The sequence below is a fragment of the Strix uralensis genome, chromosome 3, assembly GCF_047716275.1.
Source record: "Strix uralensis isolate ZFMK-TIS-50842 chromosome 3, bStrUra1, whole genome shotgun sequence".
Lineage (NCBI taxonomy): Eukaryota > Metazoa > Chordata > Aves > Strigiformes > Strigidae > Strix > Strix uralensis.
Window position 1 is genome coordinate 47,167,868 of NC_133974.1, and position 24,408 is coordinate 47,192,275.

A 24,408-nucleotide genomic window follows, 5' to 3' on the forward strand; every position below is an offset into this window, starting at 1 on the left:
CCAGGTTTCAATCATCTTATTTTCAGGAGCAGTGGTTGGTTGTCCTTAAGTACTGAATTATTTAAACTGATCAAATTGTACCCTTCTGGTCTAAAATGAAGTTGAGATTTATCAGTCTGTCTCTTTTTAGCCAAAGTTACTACTGATGCTTTGAATTTATGGTTTATAATTCCCTAGCTTGAGGGGAAGCAAAGATGGAGGCAGGATGTGGGAAGAGGTGAGTGTGTAGCACACTCACTGATAGCAAAACATTGATAGCTAAACACACTGATAGCAAAACATTGCTTTTCTCTGGTGTTTTTAAGAACTCTGAATATGTACTCAAAATAACAGATACTAAATTGTTCCATAATGAACATATCCACCCCTCTCACCACCCACCCATTTAGGAGATTTCTCGAGCAACTGAAATATCCTGATTGCAAAATCTTTTATTTTAGAAATTTTTTGCAAAGTTTTAACACTGTTTTTGGTATTACTTTCACATCCTTCATTTGAAAGCCAAAATATTCTTGATCACTCTTGTACAACTGGGTAGGTGCCAGGGGAACAGAGACTGCACAACTAGCAGGATTTCTGATCTACTCAAGTGACTTAAATAGTTTTTTTCTTTAAGATAAGTTATTGAAGTGTTAAAACGAAACAGCTTGCATCTCATTAACAGAGATGGCATACTGCTTGGAGTAATTTCTTCTTCTGTTTGAAGCCACCTGTCAAATAACTCTGAATATACTGAATATTTCTACTTAAATACTGTAAATATAAATGTAATTGTAAACATTGTAAATATAAATGTCAATATTTTGTGGCTAATTTATATTTAAGAAAAATGGCAATGAAGTTAAATGAACAATGATAACTGCTCTGGATGCAGAGGCTAGCTAAGGAGGCTAAGGTAATGTAAGAAGTGCCATTCCAGCTGTTTCACATCTGTGATTACTCAGCTAAGAGTCGACTGCATACAGTAATGCCATTGGTGGTAATGACTTGGTGGATGGGGGTGAAACTTCAGGAGTACTCAGGGTGAGTTACATGGCTCAACTTTATCCACTCTTAAAAGATTTATTTTTTATATCAGTGCTTCACAGACTATGACGCTTCCTTGAGCGCCTTCATTCGGGAAATTGAATGTTGGTACACTAATGTATACAGCCCTCTATGCAGAATGACATTCACCTTAGACTTGAAAATTTATGTAATGTAAATCCAACACATTCCCAGCCAAACAAATAGAAGTCTTATTCTGCAGTGCTGCTTTGAGGAAGGAAACAAGTATTTAAAAGAAATAAACTGTGTAAGACTAAAACACTTCAAACTGTTATTGCATAGTTACATCAAAAAGCTTGGTTAAGGCTGGTTGAGTTTTGTACCTGAATTTATTGTGTATAGTATTCCAGTATGAAATAATCAAAATATCCTCACTCTTGTCTTCGCTATGTGCTAATATAAGTTCTGTTGTCTGAGACTAGACTTCAGTTAGAAATATGAGTTTAAATCCATAGATCTATTAAAATAATTAGAATGGTGCCTAATTACAGCTGTTTAGGACTACAGAGTTTATATGACAAATATTTATAGACAATAGTATGCAAAAGTGTATACATTTTACCCATTTTCCTGAAAACTACGAATTCAGAATAATAATAAATCTTTTTTGCACATGCTTCAAATGTAGGACGCCTTCCAATATGTAATATTATATTATGATCCACATGTGACTTGAGATCATTCTAATACAAGGAAAATATTTTTCCAGATGTTAAAGCATGCCGTGTACTGTAAGTTTCATGTTTTTCTATAAATCATGATTATGATGCTTCAATTATATACCCCAGAAAAAACGACTGGCTTGAAAAGTTGGAATTTATTTGAAGAAGTCTTACAGAGGGTTTTAAGGTTACTACATTTTGTGTGTTATATATTGGTAAAACAGGTATCTACAGAACCTTTGCACTTCAGAGATCTAGTCCAAGATTACTTTTTAGAAATGTATTAATCTGGGGAGAGGAGTTCTTTCAGATCAATTAAATCAGACTCATACAGCTGTATAGTTTCAGCCTACAAATCACCCCCACCCCTTGTACTTTATCAGAGATATAGTGAATAAGATATAATTAATCCTATTCAGGAGGCACTCCTTTTATACTGCCCTCTGCATCCCCTTCCCTTCACTTTTTTTTACAAGCATATTCAGCTCCCTCCTCCATATGCTCTGCTACCCCCTACGAGAGACTGACTCTTCATTCTCCCATCATCATAAAGGTCTCACTGATGTATGCAAATTACGACCTTCCTAGCTGCTTTGTAAGATTCCTATCCTTGTATTCATCCTTTAGCCTCCATAGTAACATTATTAGTACAATCAGAACCAGGGAAAGGACAAATCACTTACTGTCTACATTTAGTGGAGTGCAACCCTTGGATTCTTACTGACTTATTTTTTGGATAGTATTTCAGAGATAAAAGCAGTTGTGGAATGTGATACCAGCAATGTAAACTTGGTAGGGCATAACCCAACATGTTCAAAACTTGTTGAGCCCCAATATCCAATGTATTTTAAAATTATTAATGAATAAAATGATATTTTCTACTATGCTGTGAACTGTAAATAGAATAAAATGTTTTTGATAAAAATCTCTTGCAAGAAATCCCAGTTTCCTAACATAAACAATGTCTTAAAGATGGCACTTGTTCCAAATCTTACACAAATCTACCAAACCCATGAAAAATATACAGCATCTTTCTCATAATAAATCTGCCCTCTTTAGAGTTTAAAGTCAGTTTCAAAGTAGCAATGTAATGTTTTGTCAATAATTAAAAATTTTTGAGTGCATTCACAAGAATCCTTTTCAACAGCAACAGTTATTCCCAGTAACTTTCTCCTGAACTTTTAGCCCCATAAGGTTAGCATTCAGGAAGCTCAGCTGCTGTCTAACAAACTTAATTAATCAAAAAGTCATTTCCGAGCTGTAACTATGAGTAAAAGTGCTTCAAGTGTGCTAGCAAGCCTACAAGTTAATCAAAATGCTAATGCAGTACAAATTAAAGTTGTGATTAACATTTCACAGTAGCTGCTTAAGTGAATTGATCACACAAATGGGTTAAGCATTACTCATTTCCTCCAGCCCCAACTGGGAAAAGGTTTGTTATGGGTGGGGGAGGGATTATACATAAGCAGCACCAAATCATCATTAAACTGTCACCAAGATGCTTCCATACGCCAGTTCACCAATTATCCATAGCAAGCAAAAACCCCAACACCACTGCCACAAAGGTACCCCTCCCTCCTCCCACATATATACCTATAAACTGCAAACAGGCAGCAAGTAATTGCACCCCAACATGTCCAGGTACTCTCACTACAAAGCTACCCACTGCTGGTTAGGATCTATAAATGAGCATTACTGTTCAGTACATGCGCTACAGGTTTTTTGATTATTCTATTGTTTCCACCCTCCTAATGAGGAATGATAGCCATCCAACCATGAAAGCAGCCAGTGTTTAAGTAAAATTGCAAACATGGTGCTGTCGCTGGAATATTACCGCATGCACAAAGAATACGTGTAGTAGCTAAAGAGATATGGCCTCTGCTCTTCACTCGTTTCTGAATAATCCTCTGCATTCTCAAGTTAATTTGATTCTCTTCCCTTCCTTCAATAAAGCTGCACATTTATTTATAGTGGCCAATGCACCCATTAAACAAAGCAATTATCTCTTTCCCTGGGCACTTCTGGACAAATCTTACATACACAACTGTAAAACAGGCCATTCCTGTAACTCCTGCCACCTTGCAGCCAGTAATCTGCACACCTGCACTAACAGCAGACAACATCTGAGCTCAAACCACACTTAGGGTCTGTAAGAACTTCTCCATTTCGTCATAGGCAGGAAAACAAATGATCCAAGGGATACGGCTCCCCAAGTCAATAGTTTAGTGGCTGTTACGAACTGAGGAGGTATGGGGAAGATGGGAAGTCCAGAGCTGAGGGACACTCATTCTTTTAGTCCAGGAACTGCAGCTCGGGCACCTCTGCTGTTTGCAGCTCTGCTGATATGGTCAGAAAGTACCTTTTGTGTGAGAAGCAGTAGATACAGCTCCCACCATCAGCCAGAACAGTCTGCAGTTTAGTAGCGAAAGCATTTTGTACGTAAGCTAGCTCTTAAAAGACAGCTGAATTGGGCAGCATATTTGTGCAATATTTGATGACTCTGAACATGTACCACAAAGATGATTCTCATAAGCAGAACTGTAGCAAAAGCTTCTATTTAAATAACTAGAAACAACTTATTTACTTTAACTATTTTAGAATGGGTAAAGTGGTGATACGCACATCACCGTCCAGCTAAGGAAAGACTTTTTTCTTTCCTGTCAAAATTAGATTCTCTGGAACATGATGGGGAAAGGCAGGCCATCAGTGATAGCATTACAAGGTCCTTGTTTCAGGGATGTGCATGTTTCCCATGCAAACTAGTCTTTATTCTGCAGTTTGGAATCTGACTTCATGTCCATCTTCTCTCAGTGCACAGCTACCCTACTGAGATGAGTTTAACACATCCATAGGTAAACACTTCTCAAAGGTTAAGGCTGAGCTCCATGACAGTTCTACTCCTGGCAATATTAAAATATTTTATCAACGATTATACTACAAGTGGAGGCTTGTGGCCAATCCCAATTCAAAGCCAGCAACTGTCACATTATTTCCAAGAAGAGACTGCCCTGCTGAATCTGAGACTGACAGTATTACTGCCTCAATTATCCATTTCTATTAATGCAAATATAGGCGATAGTCTTAGAACAGCAGAGTAAGAACTGATCGCTGAATACACAGTCACAAAATATAAGGCTTGACAGAAGAAGTAAAAAAGAGATTAGATTTAGTCTGTTTCACATATTTTTAAATCAGAGATGTGAAAAAAGGTAGGGTATTGTCTTTACAGTAATATATTCTATAAAAATATTAGACAAATAATTAAATTAATTTTTATTCTTCGATGTTCTTCTGCAAGAAGTGGAGAAGTGTTTGATTTTTGAGCAGCTATTGGAATGCTCAGCACCATCTCTGTCTTCTCAGTAAAAATAATGCAGAGTGCTAGGCTTGAAGAGAATATGCAGTCTACTGTAGTTGTATTAAACGTAACAAAGGCAAATAAAAACTAAATGACTTGGCCAAGGTCACACAGGAAGTCATGGCAGATTTTCTGAGCCATGGGAACCTTCTGTGCTTTATCTATGAGAGCCTGTCACTGATAACAAACTTGTTAGTTTTTGACTTGAGCTTTTCAATGTAGAGCAGGGACATTCTTTCAGTCTAGTCAATGCCTCAGTGGCCATTCATTACAGAGATGGGTGTGGGAGCAGATAGGCACTCACCTTCCAGAAGGTTACATATTGCTATTCCCTGTATTTCTGCAGTAAAAGGGAAAGAATTCTGTATTTCATCCTGGGTATATAGATACTATATCTTGCTGTAATGAACTCCATCTATAGTTAACAAATGCTAACTATTGGAAAACAGTAACAGTATATATTTCTTCCATTTTCTATGTTAACAATTACATTCCTCTATTAAACCAGTACCACGACTCCTCAAATTCTGTTAAATGCTTATGACTTCTATCTTTCATCATGAGTATGAATGAACAGAATTCTAACATTAAACCAAAACTTCTAAGACATCTCAGGAAAATTAATTTAAGAGCGGTTGCATGATTTTTTTTTATCAGAAGAGAGTAGAATCTTACCTGAAATCCATCAGCTACATTTACCTATCTGATGCTGTTAACACAGTTTTCTGACTGACCATTAACACTACTCAGCCTAAAGCCACTAGCGATGAAAAAGGCCCAGAGGACATTGGAGGAATGGAAGGGAGGACACAGTGGGTGGGATGTGAAAGGAACCATGGGAGAGAAGGCTGATTCAGGTGAAAGACAGCACAGAAAAGAGGAGAAGTTTTAATAGTCTGCAATGGAAAGAGGTTGCTTACATATCATGGTTAGAGGTAGCATATCTGCTCTGCAGGGGACCTGGGATGGAGGCCTGCTGTACACACTGAGATACAACCACTTGCAAAAGCTCTTTGAAAGATCTTGCTTTCTTGTAACAGAAAAGCAGTGCTGAAATGGAAAGTGTCATTCACATACCCGCCAGCAAAAATATGTTTATGTTTAGGTCACAATTTGAAGATTAGCTATACAACCTTAACAGCTAAAGTACTTTGTAAATAAATAAACAAAACTTAAGATAACTCAAAACCCAATTCCTATCTCACTGCTGAATTTTACGTTTGGTGGTGCGCGAGCACATCTTCACACACGCAGAGAACATCACCCACTGAATATGTTTATCAATGGATCCTTCTATGGTTCAGTTCCTTTTCTCACAACTAACATCTCTTTTTCCACCTCTGTTGACCCAGAGTTCATCAGCAGGTCAGTGCTAAGGAAAAAGGTAACAACCAGTATTGAAAGTGTAACCCTGTCTATTGCTTAGATTCTGAGAACTTTAACCTCCGTTTGGAAGGCGTGACTAATAAGATGGAACAAACATTCTCCCAAGAGATGTAAACCATGCGCCAACTTCAAAATACAAAAATGCCTGCATGTTTTTTCTTCTTTTTTTCTTTTTTTTTTTTTTTTTTTAAAGAGGAACTTTGTTTTTTAAGATGACTGTATATGTAACATTATGTAGTAGTTAACTGAAGGCTGGAGTGCCAAGGCACAGTACAGAATGGTATTTTTCTGAACTTTACTTCAGTTTAAAGAAACTGTTGAGTATTTTAGGGTTTTTTCTTCTGAGTAATTACTGTTTCTGAAATACCTATTATGCAGTAACAGGATTAAAAAAAATACATTTCTTAGCAAAGCAGGATAAATATTGAGCAAAATAATTACTGAAAAGAATCTTTATTTTATATTTTTTTCCAAATATGTAATCACCCCCCTAAACGCTAATTCCACAAATGTCTAAATGAACTTTAAGTATGTGATTTCTTTGAAACAAAGGCAAACTTTCTCACCTGAGTAAGTGATGTTTTCTCTTAATAACTGAGTATTACGAATAATAACTGTTCATACATGGAAGCTTTCAGCACCATGATTTTATTGATTTGAAATATTTGGAGTAGACTTGCATTCAAGCACTGCTGGTTGCCAAGTTTAAGACTGCACAGCAATAACATCTGTGATGTTATTTGCTTCTTACTTTCCTTTTCTTAATTTTAGTTTTGCTTGGTTTGTTATTAGTATTACAAGCTTGCAGTTTTTGCTAGTGTAAGGTTGAGACTCACCCAAATCACCGGACACTGAATTGCTCATGGTATTTTGTCTGTCTAGAGTATGGATTAATAATTTCTCATAGAGTGGTTTTACAAACTGGTAGGCTTGACACAATGATGTTTGCAGTTACCATATTGCCAACGGGCTCCAAACAAGAGCAAAGCCTCATTCTGATAGTTGACATGTAGATCACTGAGGATATTAAAATCTGAGCAAACAAAAACTGTAGGAAGAAAGAATTACTGTCCCTATTTCACAGATACTGAACCAAGGAAGATAAAAAGAATAGTTTGTTGAAGGCTACATGATTTTCAAGAACCTGTGACTGAGTACTTGTCCAGTTTGGCTAAAGAGAATATTATTCCTTTCCAGCAGAATCAGAGGGGATGCTGCTCTCTGTGTCATCTAGAGCTCACCCTTCCTGCTGTAACTGTACTTTTCAGATATGGCAGCACTCTATTCCAAACTCAAATTGCTGCTTTAAAATTCTTTTGAGGTGTGCAGCTGTGCATGTGATCACTTGTTACCAGTACTCTCCATGGTCAGTTTAGTTTCTGTGGGTTGCAACTGCAGTACAACTGCAAAAGTCGCAAGCCTCCAGATTGAGCTTAAAATTTGTGTTTTAAAGTGTGTTCTTTGACTCTGTGATAACTGGGAAATAGAAGACCTATCTTTTCACAAGCTAGAGAAAAACCTCTATCTTCTCCTGAATCACATTTCAAAACATGTTTTATTTATGCTTGGCAGTGACTACAGCACTTTTGGGTGCTATAAAAATAAAAGTACCCACGGGAGACAGGTTCTTGGGGGTCAGCATAACAATCTGCAGGGAGCACACCCATGCAGGAATGACTTATGTACAACATTCCACGATACAGAGATAGAAAGCTGTTGCATGTGAAAGAAGAGGTGAGCCCTACGGCAACAGATGTCTCCAACCAGAGTACTACAGTCTTTTTTCGTAAGTTTGTTTACCTCCAGTTCTGTAAAGTGGGCATCTTTATGGACATCTAGTTCCTCCCTATACCAAATGGTATCATACTGTGTGGTACCAGTTCTCCACAAGATTGCAAGAAATCTTCAGATTTTTCCATATTCAAAATATCACAACACACTAACAATAAATAGTAAACCAACAAGATTTAAATATTGAATTACTATACCTGACATATTCTAATTGCTTGGTCCAGCACTGTCTTTGTATCAGTTGCATAGTCTGGACAAGGCAGCATGGCATGACTGAAGTGGGCTTGCAGTAGGAGGTGTGTTTTTGTGTGTGAACTGTCAAATGAATGGGGATTGACTTCAATTGGAAGATGTTTTGCCAGTTCACTGTTCATCTGATCTTCATTGTGTCTCACAGGCAGATCTGTGTACTCATCAGCATTCTTTAAAAAAAAAAAAAAGAAAATTAACCATTGTAATTAACTGCAGAATAATTATTATTCCTTACTGAGACATTTAAGTTACTACAGTTAGGTTTCATTGTTAAAATAGCAGCGTTTTAGTGTTTAGAAAGCATACTTATTTATCAAAATCACATGTGTGGGAAAACAATAGCTAGTAAAATATTCACAAAAATTCACACAATTATAGGTTTTAAAATTTTTTCACATAGCTGATTTTAACATTAGAGAAGAAAATAAAACCAGTGATGTAAATACATTAATTGGATGGACTCAGTATTTGAGATGACCTGCTACAGATATCCTACCCTGGTTGGCTCACAAAAACATTGTAAGGCCAACTATAAAGAAGTCAATAAATCACGTTTTCAGGGTTTCTATTTTTCTCTTTGTATTCACAATGCAGTGGGTTTGAAATAGCTCTGGTAAGGTTCTTTTAAAATATATTTTCAATATTTTGAGCAGTCAGTGTCTAAGCAACAGATGATCAGTGATCAAAGCAAAGAACAAAATTTTAAGTAGGTGCTGAAAAGTATCCTCTGTGCTCCAGGCTGGGAGTAATACCATTCATGTCAAAATGAAAACTGTCTAAGGACTTTCTCACTGTTGCAAAGAGCTGCTGCACACTAACAGGTAATCTAAATGTAGTTATGAGTAGCCACATCCTTGGGGCTGAGAGGAACAAGTATGACTGTAGTAGCCAGAGCAGAGATGTCTGTTCTGCTAGGGAAATCCACTGTCTCTGAAAGAAAAAAAATTCAACAGAAGCATCCTAAGAACTATAATTCAGGCTGAAGAGTCAGTTCTGTGACTTAATTGGTAATTTTTTTTTCTCCATAAAATCATCTTCTGTGTGTATGTGTACATATTATTTAGAATGAGAATGATCTTTCTAAAGTATACAACTTGTAAGTGAAGTAAGAGTTTTACAATATGTGATATCTTTTCCACCTGTAATTTAAGAGAGTGTATTTCTTTTGTCATAAAATAAAAAGTCATTTGGGTAGCCTGAAGGGCAATGTCTTCTGAGCTATGGGCTTAACAGAGACCATTAAATTAAAGTGTTCAGGGTTTTATATTCCTCTTAAACTATAGATTCGGTATTATGCATTTTAGTCTTCAATCTCCAGTCAGACTTCCTGAAAATCCATATTAATGAAATATTCACAACAGTAACCAGTGCAGAGTGAGGTAAAGAAAAATGGCAATTTTAGAACACCTAATAGAACTACCTAATTGACTTGCAAAGTACCATATCCACTCATTAATATCCTAACACATAGAACCTTTTTTGACAATTCCTAAAACCAGTTATACAGCTGTTTTTCACCTACTTGAAAACTGACAGCACAAAATTTTCTATTTTCTTTAATGGCGCAATGAAATGACACCTAAACTGTGATATGAATGTAAAAGGAAAGGCAAGTATTAGACAATTTAAGATTTGGAAAGAAAATCAGAATGTCATTAATTTATTTAATATCTTGACTGCAGATTAGAAGTGAAGACTGACTAAAGACAACTGCTGCTTAATCCTGGATGTCTCTGCTAGATCTCTTGTGAAAACTGTGGTCATTTATTCTCTGAACCTAAGGTCACAATCTTTTTAAGCCCTATAGAAGGCTGCATGTTTGCTTCACTCTTTTTATTTAACTGGCTTCTCCTTCAAAGATATTTTAAAGAATATTTACCAAGGAGATTTTTTACTTAGTTTTGCTTTGCAGTTTAAAGTAGCAGAAAGAAGAAGGATCAGTCAAGTCACTCCAGACCAATTGGTACTCCTGAAAATGCATTTTCCCTAATTCTTCCCCAGCACATGTTTTATTTACCTCCAAAACACTCCTCTTATTTTAAACAACTTGCCTACTTAATTTCCTGTTTGTGATCATTCACTGTAAGTAAGTGAGGTTCATTTTCTTATCTGCATCATGTAGGTAATTAAAGGAAATTGAGAATGGGTAGTGAAGCTTTTATACAACTGAGAATGAAGCTGAATGGAGGGCACTGAGGTCAGCAGAGTCCATTATATTTTTATGTGAGAGGCCAGTATGTCTGCCCTGTCCTTGTTTGCTTAGTGTAGGCTGGACAGACTACTAACTGCAAATCTGTTTCTCTGATTTGCCCAGCTGTCCTTGAATAAAGACATCTTCCATTGCAAAATGTTAAATGACAGTGATTGACAACTCTGTGATGAACTCTGCTTGTAACCCCCTGCTACTGTTTTCAGGTTGCACAAGAAAAGACAGAATAAAGAAACATCCTTTGTAATCACCTCAAATGGGCCCTGCTGTTCACTCAATATTTCTTCATCTTAGTTTTACTTTTCAATGTGAATCTCAATCTGTTCTGCAAAGGCTATAGCTTCAACTATTCCACACAATATATAATATATATTATTTTAGTACATTGTATCTGAATACCGTTCTTCCATGGGTGAGGAAACAGATTAAATTACGTATCAATCATTAATCTTTATTCTGAAGTCAAGAAACTTAATACAAACTTTATTTGCTAAACCACAAAGCACTGCTGTGCATTTCTCACTTTCCATTTTTCTTTTGTTAAATCAGGAATATTGCAGCCCATGTGCATATAATATACTTACAAGCACCTACAGAGTTAAGCATAACTCGGAGTATACCAGGAGATAACTAGGAATTTTAGCTATGGGTTCTGCGATCATGCATTTGGTAGTCATGTCACATCTCTCTTTTCTATAGGTCTGTGATGGACTTTCCCAGTAATGTCTTCTTTTGGGCATTAGAGACTGCTGCATCATTTCGAGGCTGTAAAAGTCCTCTCAGACCTACATTTCAACCTGTATGCGATGCAGGGTCATACAGGAGACAGTAACCTGCTTTGCCAGTAAGAAATGTCACACATAGACCTGCATAAACTCGATAGTTACATTTTACAAGGCCAAAGGGCTATTCTGATAATTGAATTCTGTTTCCTCCATAACACCAGCCAGGGAATCATCTTAAGAGTCTGGTCTGCAACATCATGTTCCAGATATGCAGCTTATCATCACCCTTTATTTAAATTGTTAGAACTGTTCTAAAAGTAAACAATTCATCCCATTTTAAAATACATCATTTGCATTTTTCTGGTACTATGAGGCATTTGAGGAGTCAGACTGAACTAAAATTTAAATAAGGCATCCAACGTGGTGAGTACTATTCTTTGCTGTGTCCATAGGGTTAAGGAAAAAAAATCAGATTTTCTTTCTACCCACAAAATGTGTAAGTTTGGCTGAAATTACTGATTTATAGTGAGAGTTGAACTATAAACTTATACCACATGTAAACCTTTTGAGATATTTTAAATCTCAAGTAACTACATCTTGCCATCTGTCTACAAGAGAGAAGAGGGCACTTGTGGACCATAGACAGAAATGGAATCAAGGTGAGCAAGTAAACTTGAATATTTTAAGTTAAGTTCAGTCATGGGAACAGTAAAACTTATAAAGTTAATGAGTTCTAGACTTTAAAGAGCAGTTGATTAATTTGTAACAATGAGGGTCTAAAACAAACCAAAAATAGTTTCGTACATTCCAGAGTTGAACCAGTAGTCTTTTCTTTAGCAATGCTGTTATAGAAACTACCTTAGAACTGTCTGACTGCCTGCACGTTCCTTTTCTTTATATAGATACAGTGAACCCAAACACACCATATTTTCAACTTTAGTAACCTTGCAACACGTTTTGCTCTCTTTCAAGTTTCTGAGGTAGAAAGAAACAAGGGAAAAGCATTCCTAGAAAATTTGATACCAAAAGTAACAGTTGTTAAGCTAAAGTATTAAGAAGTCTTGCAGTAAACTAGTACTAAAAGTAACTACCAGAATAATAAAAAAGGAGAAAAGATGAGGATCATTTCTAGCTAATACAGTAATCACCTCCTCCTCACCTGAACCTTGGTTTAAATTAGAACTTCTGGTAGTCTGAGTACATACTGAAGGACTGCAAAAATCATTCATTTGTGCATAGAATGAAAATAAAGAATAAGCTGCAATAAATAAATGAGGGGTTTTTTTTACAGCTGTTCTGCAATTAACACTAATAATATGTCATGAAGTACATTTTAGTTCTCTGCTATCAGAAGTTCAAAGGTATGCCAATATGCAATTTATTTTTCCAAGTGAAAACAGCATATTTTGATCTTTAAGTAACTGGATAGGAAAATATAAGCTCAACAATAATATTATGATATAATTGGCTTTTGTCTTTTGTTCCACTGTACAAAGCACTACAGAGTATTTTAGTGCAACATCCTGACCTGTCACTTGCACACAGTGCTACAGTGTATAGGAAGTAGCTGGACTCCAGTCTTTAAAGCAGTCTCTAACTGTCCTCACTTGGGTGATACCTATGGGACACCCTTAGTAGAGGACAGAGAAAAGTAGCATGGTCAAAACAGAGAAATAACAAGCACTGATAGTTTGTGAGTAGCTAGGTAACTGGATAATAATGTCCGGTAATAGATTCACAAATTCTAAATTTTTCTTTGAGGATACTTCAACTTCTGTACTTAAAAACATTTGAAATGATTTCTCTTTTTATATATACATAAATATATCTCCACTCATGTGCTCACAAAAGTCTCATTTGACCCTGTTAACTCTATTATTAGGGAAATAAAAAAATTGCTTAACTAAAGATCCCAAGTTAATCTTTCTTTGCCCATGGTCTTCCCAAGAAGACCATATTATGTGACACAATAATGACACAAGTATATATTATGAAAATTATTTAAAATAACCAACATTTATACTATATTTTATTGTCAAATTTTCAAGTGTGAGTTTGATTTATAACAAAAGACATTAAAATTACACAGATGTATCCTGGCAGGCAGCTGGAACACAAGCTTACATTTATATTCAGAAAATGAATAAATGTGAGAAAACATGTGCTTAAAACAAAAAAAGGAAAAAAGAAAAAAGGCCAAACTGACCACATACTTAAAAATTGTTTTTCAGCTCATACCAGAAAGTAAAGTAGATCGAAAAAAATGGAACTGGAGAAGTACTTGCTAGATTACCGCTTGAAAATTGTATCTGTGATAGTGATTCCATTATAAACTCCTACTTTAAGGAGTTTATTGGTAGCCTATAAATATATATGCTTTGGTTTCAGTTTTATGGAACATAATTCAAACTTTCAAAGTTTAAAATGTCTGGGTGGTTTTTTACTCTTAGATATAAAAGGTCTAGGAAAATATCCCAGTTAAAGACAGTTATAAACATAAATTAGTAGTTACAAGTTTTAAGAACAAAAATGATCCATGTTTTCAAGATTCATATTATAGACAAAAAGAAAATAAAAGTAATTTCTACTAGCTTATTGAAGCTGCTACATAACACAGGGATATTTAGATGGGAAGCCCACTTTTAGACAGCAGACCCTCACACAAAGAGCTTCGTCACTCTGTTTGACACATGTAAAAATATACTTTTAAGACAAACTTTGCAGAAGTGACATTCCAGATTTTTAGGGCAGCCTGTCAGGCTCTGCTAAGCAACAGAGCAGGCTGAAGTTCTGTACAGATTTTGAAGAGTGGCTAACATGATACAAAAGAAGTAAACAAAAATTATCAGGCAATACTGGAATATATGTACTACATGATACTGTAATTCATCACAGAGACCATTTCTAAGTAAGCTTCTTGCCTTCATATACCACATAACATCTTTCCCTGTCAACTGCACGTGTGTGCGTCAGTGCAATCAAATGGCATCCAGCATGTTAGAGCCAACCCTGCAGTTCCTTTCCCATGGGGGCTTTCCCATCCCTTCCTTCCAAGGTCGGTGGCTGGCAGGGAGGAGAGGCGGAAAGCAAAGCCCTGTTCCAGCCCCTGCACCGCAGGGCACAGAGGAGCCTGAGCCACGGCCCCTGGGCCACAGCTGGCCCTGGCTGTGGAAAGGGGACTCCCTCTCTGGCATTGGTGCCTCCCACTGGGGACTCTGCCTACCCTCACTCTCCACTCCAGCTTGGGAACGGGAAAATGATCTTGCCACTTCTCCGGTACTCCGTTGGAGTACTCTCTCTGCTTTTGGAAAAATGACAGGAGGAAAACAGATACGCGTAGGATTGAGAGCAACATCCAAGGGATAAGGGCTGCACTGCATCTTTTTGAAACAAATACTAACTTTTTTATTTATTATGTAATTAGTGGTTAATGCATTTTTACAGATAAAACATATGTGTCAAAAAAAAAAAAAAAAAAAAGAATCCAAATTGTAAAATTAACCCAATTACCTAGGTAGGAGCAAAATAGTAAGGCTGGGCTACCCTGGGCTCTGTCTCTAGATTTAAGACTTAACCAGAGTGGGCACTGGAAATTTCCAGTTGAGCATGCGAAGTTGAAGAGATAAAGTTGTAAAACCCATCAACATGCAATTACGTAAATCTATTACTTTAAAAAAATTAATTTATAACTATCTTTCAGGATTAAAATGGGCACATTTCAGTAATGGGAACAACAAACATAGTGTATAAGCACATAAAAGTTCTCACAATTATAACAAAGTTCTCATGTTAGTGATCAGAGAAATCATACATAATTCTATTCTCAGACTTCTTACTTTAAACAGACAAGTGTTTGATTTTTGCTTTTAAATAGCTGCATATGATAAACACCACAAATTTTACAATCACAGACATCATAAAAAGTACAAGCTAGGGTAATGAAACAGTTGAGTGATCACTTAAAAACACCCTGAAGGGTTTAGATTTCACAAGTTCACCTCTTACTTAAAACATCCAAACTACAAACTACTGATGACATTCCTGATGGCCAGAGGTCAGGAGTCTGAAAGACCTTTGCCACTGCGCACAGAGCAATAGGAGGTCAGCAATATTAGCTACCAGTAGCAGAGAGTGACCTGGCAAATCTGGGAACTTCTGAAGTACAAAGTTAAATTACAGACCTCTGCTTCAGTATGGAGTTGCTAAAAGAAAATGGAAGCATGTAGCACATGTGAGAGGGAGGATTATATAAAATAACAATAATTTGACATGGGAAAAAAGTTCTTAGGACTTCTATACTAACATGAAAGTTGGTTTCCCTTTTTTTTTCTAAAGTTTCCTAAGCATATCAGAGAAGCTAGGTTTCAGTGTACAGGAAGATACAGTAATAGATAATACAATCATTGGTTTACCAAATGGTAAAAAACATAGAAACATTCTGTTTCAGAATTTCCTTTTTAAATTGCATACTTTACTAAAACATATTAAAATGAGATATGAATTCATGATTTTAAGTCTTAAGTGTCACAATCCATATTTCATAACGTTTAAGATCACAATCATAATTCAGTGCTACTTTTTTGGCCAGTCCTAATAAAAAGCCTGTACAACTTTCACAGAGGTGGCTTTAGTTCACTCTCAGGTTTTTAAGCTAAATTATTGATTGTAAGTAAGCCTGTAACACTTGCACAGTTTAAAGAAAAGAAATCCAAAAGAAGACTAAAGTAGGACAAAAATAAGAGCAAACATCTGAAACTGGTATTGCATGCACATTATTCACCTAGAAAAAGTTACTTTGACCATAGCAAATAAATATAAATGGAATGGTATAAATTCCATTTATAAAGTGAATTATAGTGATGTGAGAGAATTATTACATTTTATCACTGGTAATGGTATATTTGAGATTTTCACCTCTCCAAGATGCCTGACTTTTCCTATTACTTTTCATGAGAATGCTTTGAACCTGCACATTCTGAATGCATTATCATCACCCCATTTTTAAGAATCTTAATACCTAGATGGGGCAGTGACCCACAACTTTCTTCCCCAGTAATCTCAAGTCACATTGTAGGAAAGATTTCAAACCAACTGGTTTTGGCTGTACTGAAACTAATTGTATTGCACTAATACAGAAAAGCTTTTCAGTGCATGAACTCAGTAATGTGCTAACACAAAACTGGGAAAATTTCTCTGAGTATACATTCAAAAGCTGATTGTCATGAGGAATCTACATCAGTTCCATTTGGACCTTTGTCCACATTTTGAAGTTGAGCTTGGCTGAATCAGCTGGCTCAACTACTGATTGAGATGATGATAGCAATAAAAATTGTAACAGCAAATCTTGGCACACAGCTTTCCCTGGGAAAATGATCAGTCATTTTCCATCTTTGGCTTTGATCCTCCATTGGGATCTTCCAGTGCAGAGCCCAGATCCAGGGAAAAAGTTAATAGATCTCTGCATTAAGTTAATGCTACCCTGCATGGAGACTGGCGTAAGCGCTACTAATTCTTTATGTGAAATGGGGCCCGTACGTACTGTATATGTTAATGGCAAGCTGTAAAAGCTCTGAGTGTTGAAAACCGAATTTCAGATCTGCTGACCTGTGGCAGCTCCCCTAGTGGGAAGCCGCAAATGCACACTGCCGCATTTTTGTACTGGATTAAATTCTGGATCTAGACTACTATGTGACCAGAGACAAAAGGGAATAAAAAGTTCACAGGCGTGAATACCTGTCATCATGTGGTGAAATGACTAGCAGCCTCTGTTCAAGAGAGGCTCAAGCCCAGAATAATAGAAGAACAATATGAATTGGCAGAAATGTATGGGAAACTTGGAAGGTGCCTACACACACAATGTCTTTTCAGCAAGCCAATGCTACTGGTCTCACTCTGAGCACTTTTAAATGAAAATACTTTATATAATAATAAACAAACACAACTGTAAGAGGAAGTGACAGCTGCTACAAGTAAATTTCAGTAAGGGTAGTTCCCTGCTGATAAAAACTGACACATCTCCCCTCATTTCTGCATAACTATGTAGATGTAACTATGTATCTGACCCGAAGTTTCAAAGAACTCAAGAGCTACAAGGTAGTGCAGAGATGGAAGATGCTGATAATTACAAGGGTGGGGAAGAGGGATAATCACTGAGGAAACCAAAAAGTCAGTAAAAAGTCTGTTAAACAAATAGACAATCTGTCAGTATTTTGGTATGCTTGATTTGAAGAAGTTCTGTCAACACTTCTGTCATGAATGACCAGAGGTCTGATACAGTGACTGACATGGCAAAAATGCCCTTGTACCACACTTGATAACAAAACAGCCTATTACCTGAATAGGACATACCATACATTACTAGGGCAGATCTAACCCTTTTTGGATGGCAAGTGATAATTTTCCTTGGTGATGTTCATTGCACACAAATTTGTAAGAATACTGTAAACTCAGTGTTCCTACACAGATTTACACCATGTCTTTTTCTACCTGTAAATAAAGGCATTCATTAACAAAACCAAAACTAAAATGGAAAGATAACTGATGATTAAGAGAGTTGCAGATATTTTGCCTCTCGTGTAAAGTTTTAAGAACTTCTTTTAACAGACAAAGAAAACAGAGATTTTCAGTACCAGATGTCTAGGAAGATCCCATTTGGATTTGAGCTACTTAAATTTGCAATCATGTATTTATACATCTAACAGAGCTTCTGTTTCCCCTAGAATCTGAAAATTAACTAGCTTTGTAGCATCTTCCTTGATCTGCCACCCGTGCCCTGAGGATTAGAGACTCCACCTGAGCTTGTTTTACAAGCATAACAGAAAAAATTAATCTCTGCTGGCAGCGATCCCACTGGGATACTGATGAATAATGATATCCCTCTCTTGCTGCCCTCTCAGTCCACTAGAAAAGCCACTCTAACCCAGCAACGTGGAAACCGCTGAAACCATTCCAGCTGTGGATTAGCAGGCAGTCAAGCATCCATCTGTTCTGTGTGAATCAAGAGACAGCAAACACGCATTCTTATAGCTAAAGAAGTATTAAAAATTAGCATCTTATATGACTGCATATAGTAAATATTAAGACAATCATATAAAAAAAAAATTTATTATTTACACCTCATGTTCACATTTGCTTGCTGCCTTAGGTAAATGATAAAATAGTTGGAATTCATCTCATTAACCTACAGAATATTGTGCATTCAATTATTTAATGTTTAAGATAAAATTTCTTAATATTGTATGCATCAGCTGTACCTAGAAATATTTTGTAAGTAGACATGCATACACACACTAAATAAATATAAGCAAACATAGTACCATGCCTTCACCTTGACAGGAGAAGGATTTAAGAGACCTGTTGTGAGAGGGATTTTACTCCCTTTCTCACCCTCTGAGGTGAGAGGAATAGACTTGAGATATTTCATCTTTCTGAAAACTAGTAGTTTGAATAATCTCTGCTGGCTTGCTAGTCTTTTCCACTGGAAGACAGAAAGGAAAGGCAGTGGGAAGTAGGCATGTGGGCAACCCAATCAAATTGGTGATGTCTGATTTGACTCTTCCACAGAAATATGGTGATCTACTATAAATTAAGGAAAGCTGTATTCGAGCATCATCCCACATAAAATTACTTAGAAAAGTGCATAATTTGACAGTTTCCACATACCACAATTCCAACATTTTGCCAGATGCCTAGCCCACATTCATTAAGCTGCAGAGGTGAAGAAAATTTGCAACTGTTTGTTCTCTAAAAGCAAGTTTACTATGCTATACCAAATTTACAAATATATATATTAACTTTTTCAAATGCTGAGAAAAGTTTTGGCCTTTTGGTAGTAAAAATCATTCTGTAATTTCTTTTAACATTATAGGTAGCATGAGCTACTACCTATGTAACTGTGAAATAAAGCACCTTGTAAATACTAGGCAAATAATAGGAGAGGCTGATTTCTTAAAAGTTAATCTGTGATAATAGATAACATCAACATTTAAAATAAAATTCAACCTTCTGAAGCTAGCCAGGTTCCATCAGGAAAAAAAAAAAAAAGAATGAGACAAAGAAAGAATCTAAATGTAAATAGGAAAATACAAGTGTCAGATACTTCATTAAGGACTGATCAGTAATCCTCTTATGTCCTTTTTTTTTTTTAAAACTACTATGCTAAAGGAACAATATATGCTGGATACCAATCCTGTATGATGCAATTATTTCAGCCAAACCAATCTTTATCCTAAAATTTGTGTTCCAATCAGAGAACAAGCTACAAAATGCCATCTTCTTTCTTAACAGTTTTACAAGTCTGAGCAATAACTTTTTTGCTGACAGAGAAAAACATTTGTGTGCCTTTAAACAGCAGTCAGTAAGGCTGAGTTGGTGTCACTAAGTGAACTGAATTCTGTGAAAACAAATTCATCAGCAATATAATTGTAACTGCTATAATTCATAGTACAATAGGATAATTCTATAAAAAGCAAAGGCAATAACTAGAAGTCAGTGAAGACAAAAGAACTGCAGGCTGCAGAGGGCCTAAATTTGCCTGTCGATCTTTAATTGCATATTGGGAGGCACAAAGTAGGTTGAACTTCTACTGACTTGCTAAAGGCACATGGAGCTTGTAAGACTGCCTCCTGGAGTACCTGGGGCACGAGAACCCACAGCCATTTAGCACAGCAGCATTGCCTATTACAAAATGTTCTGCTTTACCTTAATAAAGATGCCATTTAGAACTTTAGTTTCGTTTCAACAGACACAAACATTATTTCAACAAATATATTGTATATTTGAAAACAGATCCATATGACATGACCGCTGAAAAAAAGCCATTTCATTTTCAATATGAATACTTTGCAAAGTACTGGCTGCATGTACACGACTATGCATAGCTTGAAAACTTGCATAATGATGATTCTAACTGTCAAGTGGTAAGTAAAAGACTTTTGTGCTTAAATAAAAAATAAATAAATGGTGTGTGGTTGAATTGCCTGCAGCTTTAAGCAGTCAGCTAAACCAAGCTTGCTATTGCTGAACTTGCTTCTAGCATATATACCAAGGACAAACACTGATTTGCCACAGATGGCAGCCAATGTTCACATTTGGAAGTACAAGACCAGGACAGTACTCCTATCGACCCTAGCAGATACAAGTGTAATAGCTTTCTGGCTCATCAGAATAGTTTCATCGGTATACATGAGTGTTTTGCTGCTATAACTGCATCTATAGCTCCTGTTAAAGGACTTTATTTCTTCATTTTTCTGACAGAAACAGTTACTAAAGCAGCTGTTTGAAATGGGGATATAGCCTGAGGCTACTGGATTCCACTTCCACAGCTATATACACTTTCACAGGTTTTTCCATTGGATGCTGCACTGCAATCAAAACAAATTAAAAAAAAAAAAGAAAAAAGAAAGAAATTAAAGATAATGTATTATTTCCAAGATAACAGTTCTTGTCTTACGGTCTACCTCATGGTAGTATGTCAGAAACCTTTAACTTCAACTTTAAAGTAGGTTTTATTTTCAATTTCCTGAGTATTGATTCCGTTTTTTATAAACTGGCAAGTAATGACAGAAGTTGAGTAAGAAGGTTGGAGGGAAAAAAAAGGAGATCTGTTAACTGGAGATTAGAAAGTCATGTGTATTGGAGATGGGAAGGTTTTGTATTTTCTGGTTTTGAATGTAATTCTTTCTTTTTGATGCCATAAAAATGAAAGGCTTATGCCATGTTCAGTTAGCTGTCAGTAGCGGGCATTGTCATCTGATTTACCAACTGATTGTGCTTTTTTGGAAAGGCAGGCAACATATGATGCTTTCAAACTAAAAATCAAACAATCATTTGGAAAAAGAAAAATAAGAAACTATTGTGTCATGATGTTAGAAAAAAAATCACTATATGCAAGTACTACAGCAACGTTCAAAACTGCTCCCTCTACTGGGACTAGAGAAAAATCAAGACAAATTTAATGTGTGAGTATTCATGTGTGTAAGTACTCTTTCTGCTAAGTACAAGATATTTTGAATATACTGGATATAAATAATGAAATATGGATGCTATTAAAATTCAGTGTAGCATTTTGCTTTATTTTCATGAAGACAAATACAATTTTCAAATTTAAACTATTTTATTAAACACACTGTGATACTATCTAGATGTTCCAAGTGGGAACTGAAGCACAAATGTCTTAAAATAAAATCCAGAGAATATAAACTGTATAAAAGTTAAGTAAATGATCCTGGAAAGGCCCGTGTTTAGGATGAAATTTATGCATTGAACAGTCCTAGGTATGGATTTATTGTGAAGAAAAGATTTAATGGTAAGAGGTAACAGTTTTCTCCTATTATAAAGGGTCACTAAAACGTGCATAAAACATGTTTCTATTTGTAGAGTGGCCACAGCAGTCACGTTCACATTGTTGAGAATGCAAAGACAATATATGTGAAATGAAATATGTAAATTCTTTAAAGGTTAGCATGTAACATAATTGCTTTTCATTTGATATAAAGTTTATGTAATAAAGTATTTCTATTCTTGACACTGAAATGCCATATGTAAAAAGAATAACATAATTAATACAGTCTTGCTGTACTTTTATGCCTTGAAGAAAACCACAGTAGCACCTTTATTTCCTTCTAAATTAAATGTAAATTTCATAGAATGGTTTGGGTTGGAAGGAATCTTAAAAATCATCTAGTTCCAACCCTCCTGCCATGGGCAGGGACACCTTCCACTAGATCAGGTTGCTCAAAGCCTCATCCAACCTGGCCTTGAACACTTCCATGGAGGGGGAATCCCCAGCTTCTCTGGGCAACCTGTTCCAGTGTCTCACCACCCTCACAGTAAAGAATTTCTTCCTTCTATCTAATTTAAATCTACCCTCTTTCAGTTTAAAACCATTACCCTCATCCTATCCCTACACCCCCTGATAAAGAGTCCCTTCCCATCTTTCCTGTAGGCCCCCTTTATGCACTGAAAGGCCGCTATAAGGTCTCCCCAGAGCCTTCTCTTCTCCAGGCTCAACAACCCCAACTCTCTCAGCCTGTCCTCATAGGGGAGGTGCTCCAGCCCCCGATCATCTTTGTGGCCTCCTCTGGACCCACTCAAGCAGGTCCATGTCTTTCTTACATTGGGGGCCCCAGAGCTGGACACAGGACTCCAGGCGGGGTCTCACCAGAGCAGAGTAGAGGGGGAGAATCACCTCCCTCAACCTGCTGGCCACACTTTTCTTGATGCAGCCCAGGATATGGTTGGCTTTCTGGACTGTGAGTGCACATTGCTGGCTCATAGTTGGTTTTCCGTCCACTAGTACTCCCAAGTCCTTCTCTGCAGGGCTGCTCTCAATCCACTCATTGCCCAGCCTGTATTTGTGCTTGGGATTGCCCTGACCCATGTGCAGGACCTTGCACTTGGCCTTGTTGGACTTCATGAGGTTTGCACGGGCCCACCTCTCCAGCCTGTCCAGGTCCCTCTGGATGGCACCCCTTCCCTCCAGTGTGTCGACAGCACCACACAGCTTGGTGTCATCAGCAAATTTACTGAGGGTGCACTCAATCCCACTGTCCATGTCACCAACAAAGATGTTAAACAGCGCCGGTCCCAATACCAACTCCTGAGGAACGCCACTCATCACTGGTCTCCACTTGGACATTGAGCCCTTGACCACAACTCTTTGAGTGTGACCATTGAGCTAATTCCTTATCCACCAAGTGGTCCATCTGTCAAATCCATGTCTCTCCAATTTAGAGACGAGGATGTTGTGTGGGACAGTGTCAAAACTAGAAAATTACTTACTTAGAAAGAGTGATCTGATTTTTTTCTGAAATGTCTGACAGAAAACTAATATAATACATTTATAAAAACAAAAGCAATGTTTCTGCTACGGCTTGCAGAGAAAATATTACAGAAAACAGCTCACATAAGCTTTTTCTTGGTAAATATTTTTGTAACTTATTAATTCCTCCTTCCCTGGCATCTAACGAGATCAGTGGAAAAGATGGTTTATCACTGAGTCAAAAACCTTTGTGGCCCTTTCATGGGAGACTGAACAAACAGCCTTAAGATAGAATCCTGCTAAGGAAATAAAATTATTTTAGATTGAGAGTGTAAATATTCACAGACTCGCATATTTCCCTGGTTAGAATAGGATGTGCCAATGATGATGAACAGAAAATAAAGCTATAGGTTAACTGAGTTACCTAGAATCTCATAGTACAGATACCTGACAGGTAATGAAGCACAGATAAGGTGTTAATAACTTTACTCTTTTGTTATCTATATATTTGGAATGGAGAGCTCCTGTTTCATGAACCTTCTCCTTCTGCCTTCCAAATCTGCTACTCCAGTAACGCCAGATTTTTGTTGAGTTCCAAAATACTTAATCTAATACAAGCCAGTGTAAAAAAACCATGTCAATTATCAGACAGAAATATAGGGAAGAGGTATGTGGATACTAAACTTAGAAGTCCACGTTTATATCACAGAAAGATGGATGTGTATGCCCCAGTGTAACACAGATACCATGCTGTTCTGTCCCTAAGCTCCCCAGTTAGAAAGAAACACATCTCTCATAACCAGTTTACATGAAAGACAGCAGTAGGCACAAGAAAACCAACTAGTTCTCTCTTGTAGGTAGAATTCAAAGAAATGAGGGACAACATGCAGATAAAAAAGGGCTGAAAACCCTTCACTCTCTGGTATGAGCAGATATAATGAACGCTCTGTTAATAATAATATTAAATAGATAGGTGTAGTAACAAATCACCAAAAGTCAATAAGCTAGTGGATCTAGTCATCACAGTCCTGATCCATCATCAAGACAGACCTCCTTTCCTCAAGGTACAACAAACCTACATTTGTTTTTAAAAATATTTGTGGTGACTGCTGATTCAGTACAGAAAATGACAAAAATTACCCCAAAGTATCTCTCACTGTTTTTTAACCAGACCTCTGTTCTAATCTCTGCACCTAACTTTCAGAATAAAAGGAAAC

At 36.7% G+C, this 24,408-nt stretch overlaps 1 protein-coding gene across 3 annotated transcripts in view; it reads right to left on the minus strand.

Moving 5' to 3' along the window:
* The window catches only part of ASCC3 (activating signal cointegrator 1 complex subunit 3), a 288,803-nt gene that overhangs the window by 13,825 nt on the left and 250,570 nt on the right, over window positions 1-24,408 (minus strand). For all 3 annotated transcript variants that reach the window (XM_074862160.1, XM_074862161.1, XM_074862162.1), the window contains one exon: window positions 8,442-8,666. In XM_074862160.1, coding sequence (XP_074718261.1) covers window positions 8,442-8,666 — 225 coding nt within the window. The remainder of the gene's footprint in view (window positions 1-8,441; window positions 8,667-24,408) is intronic.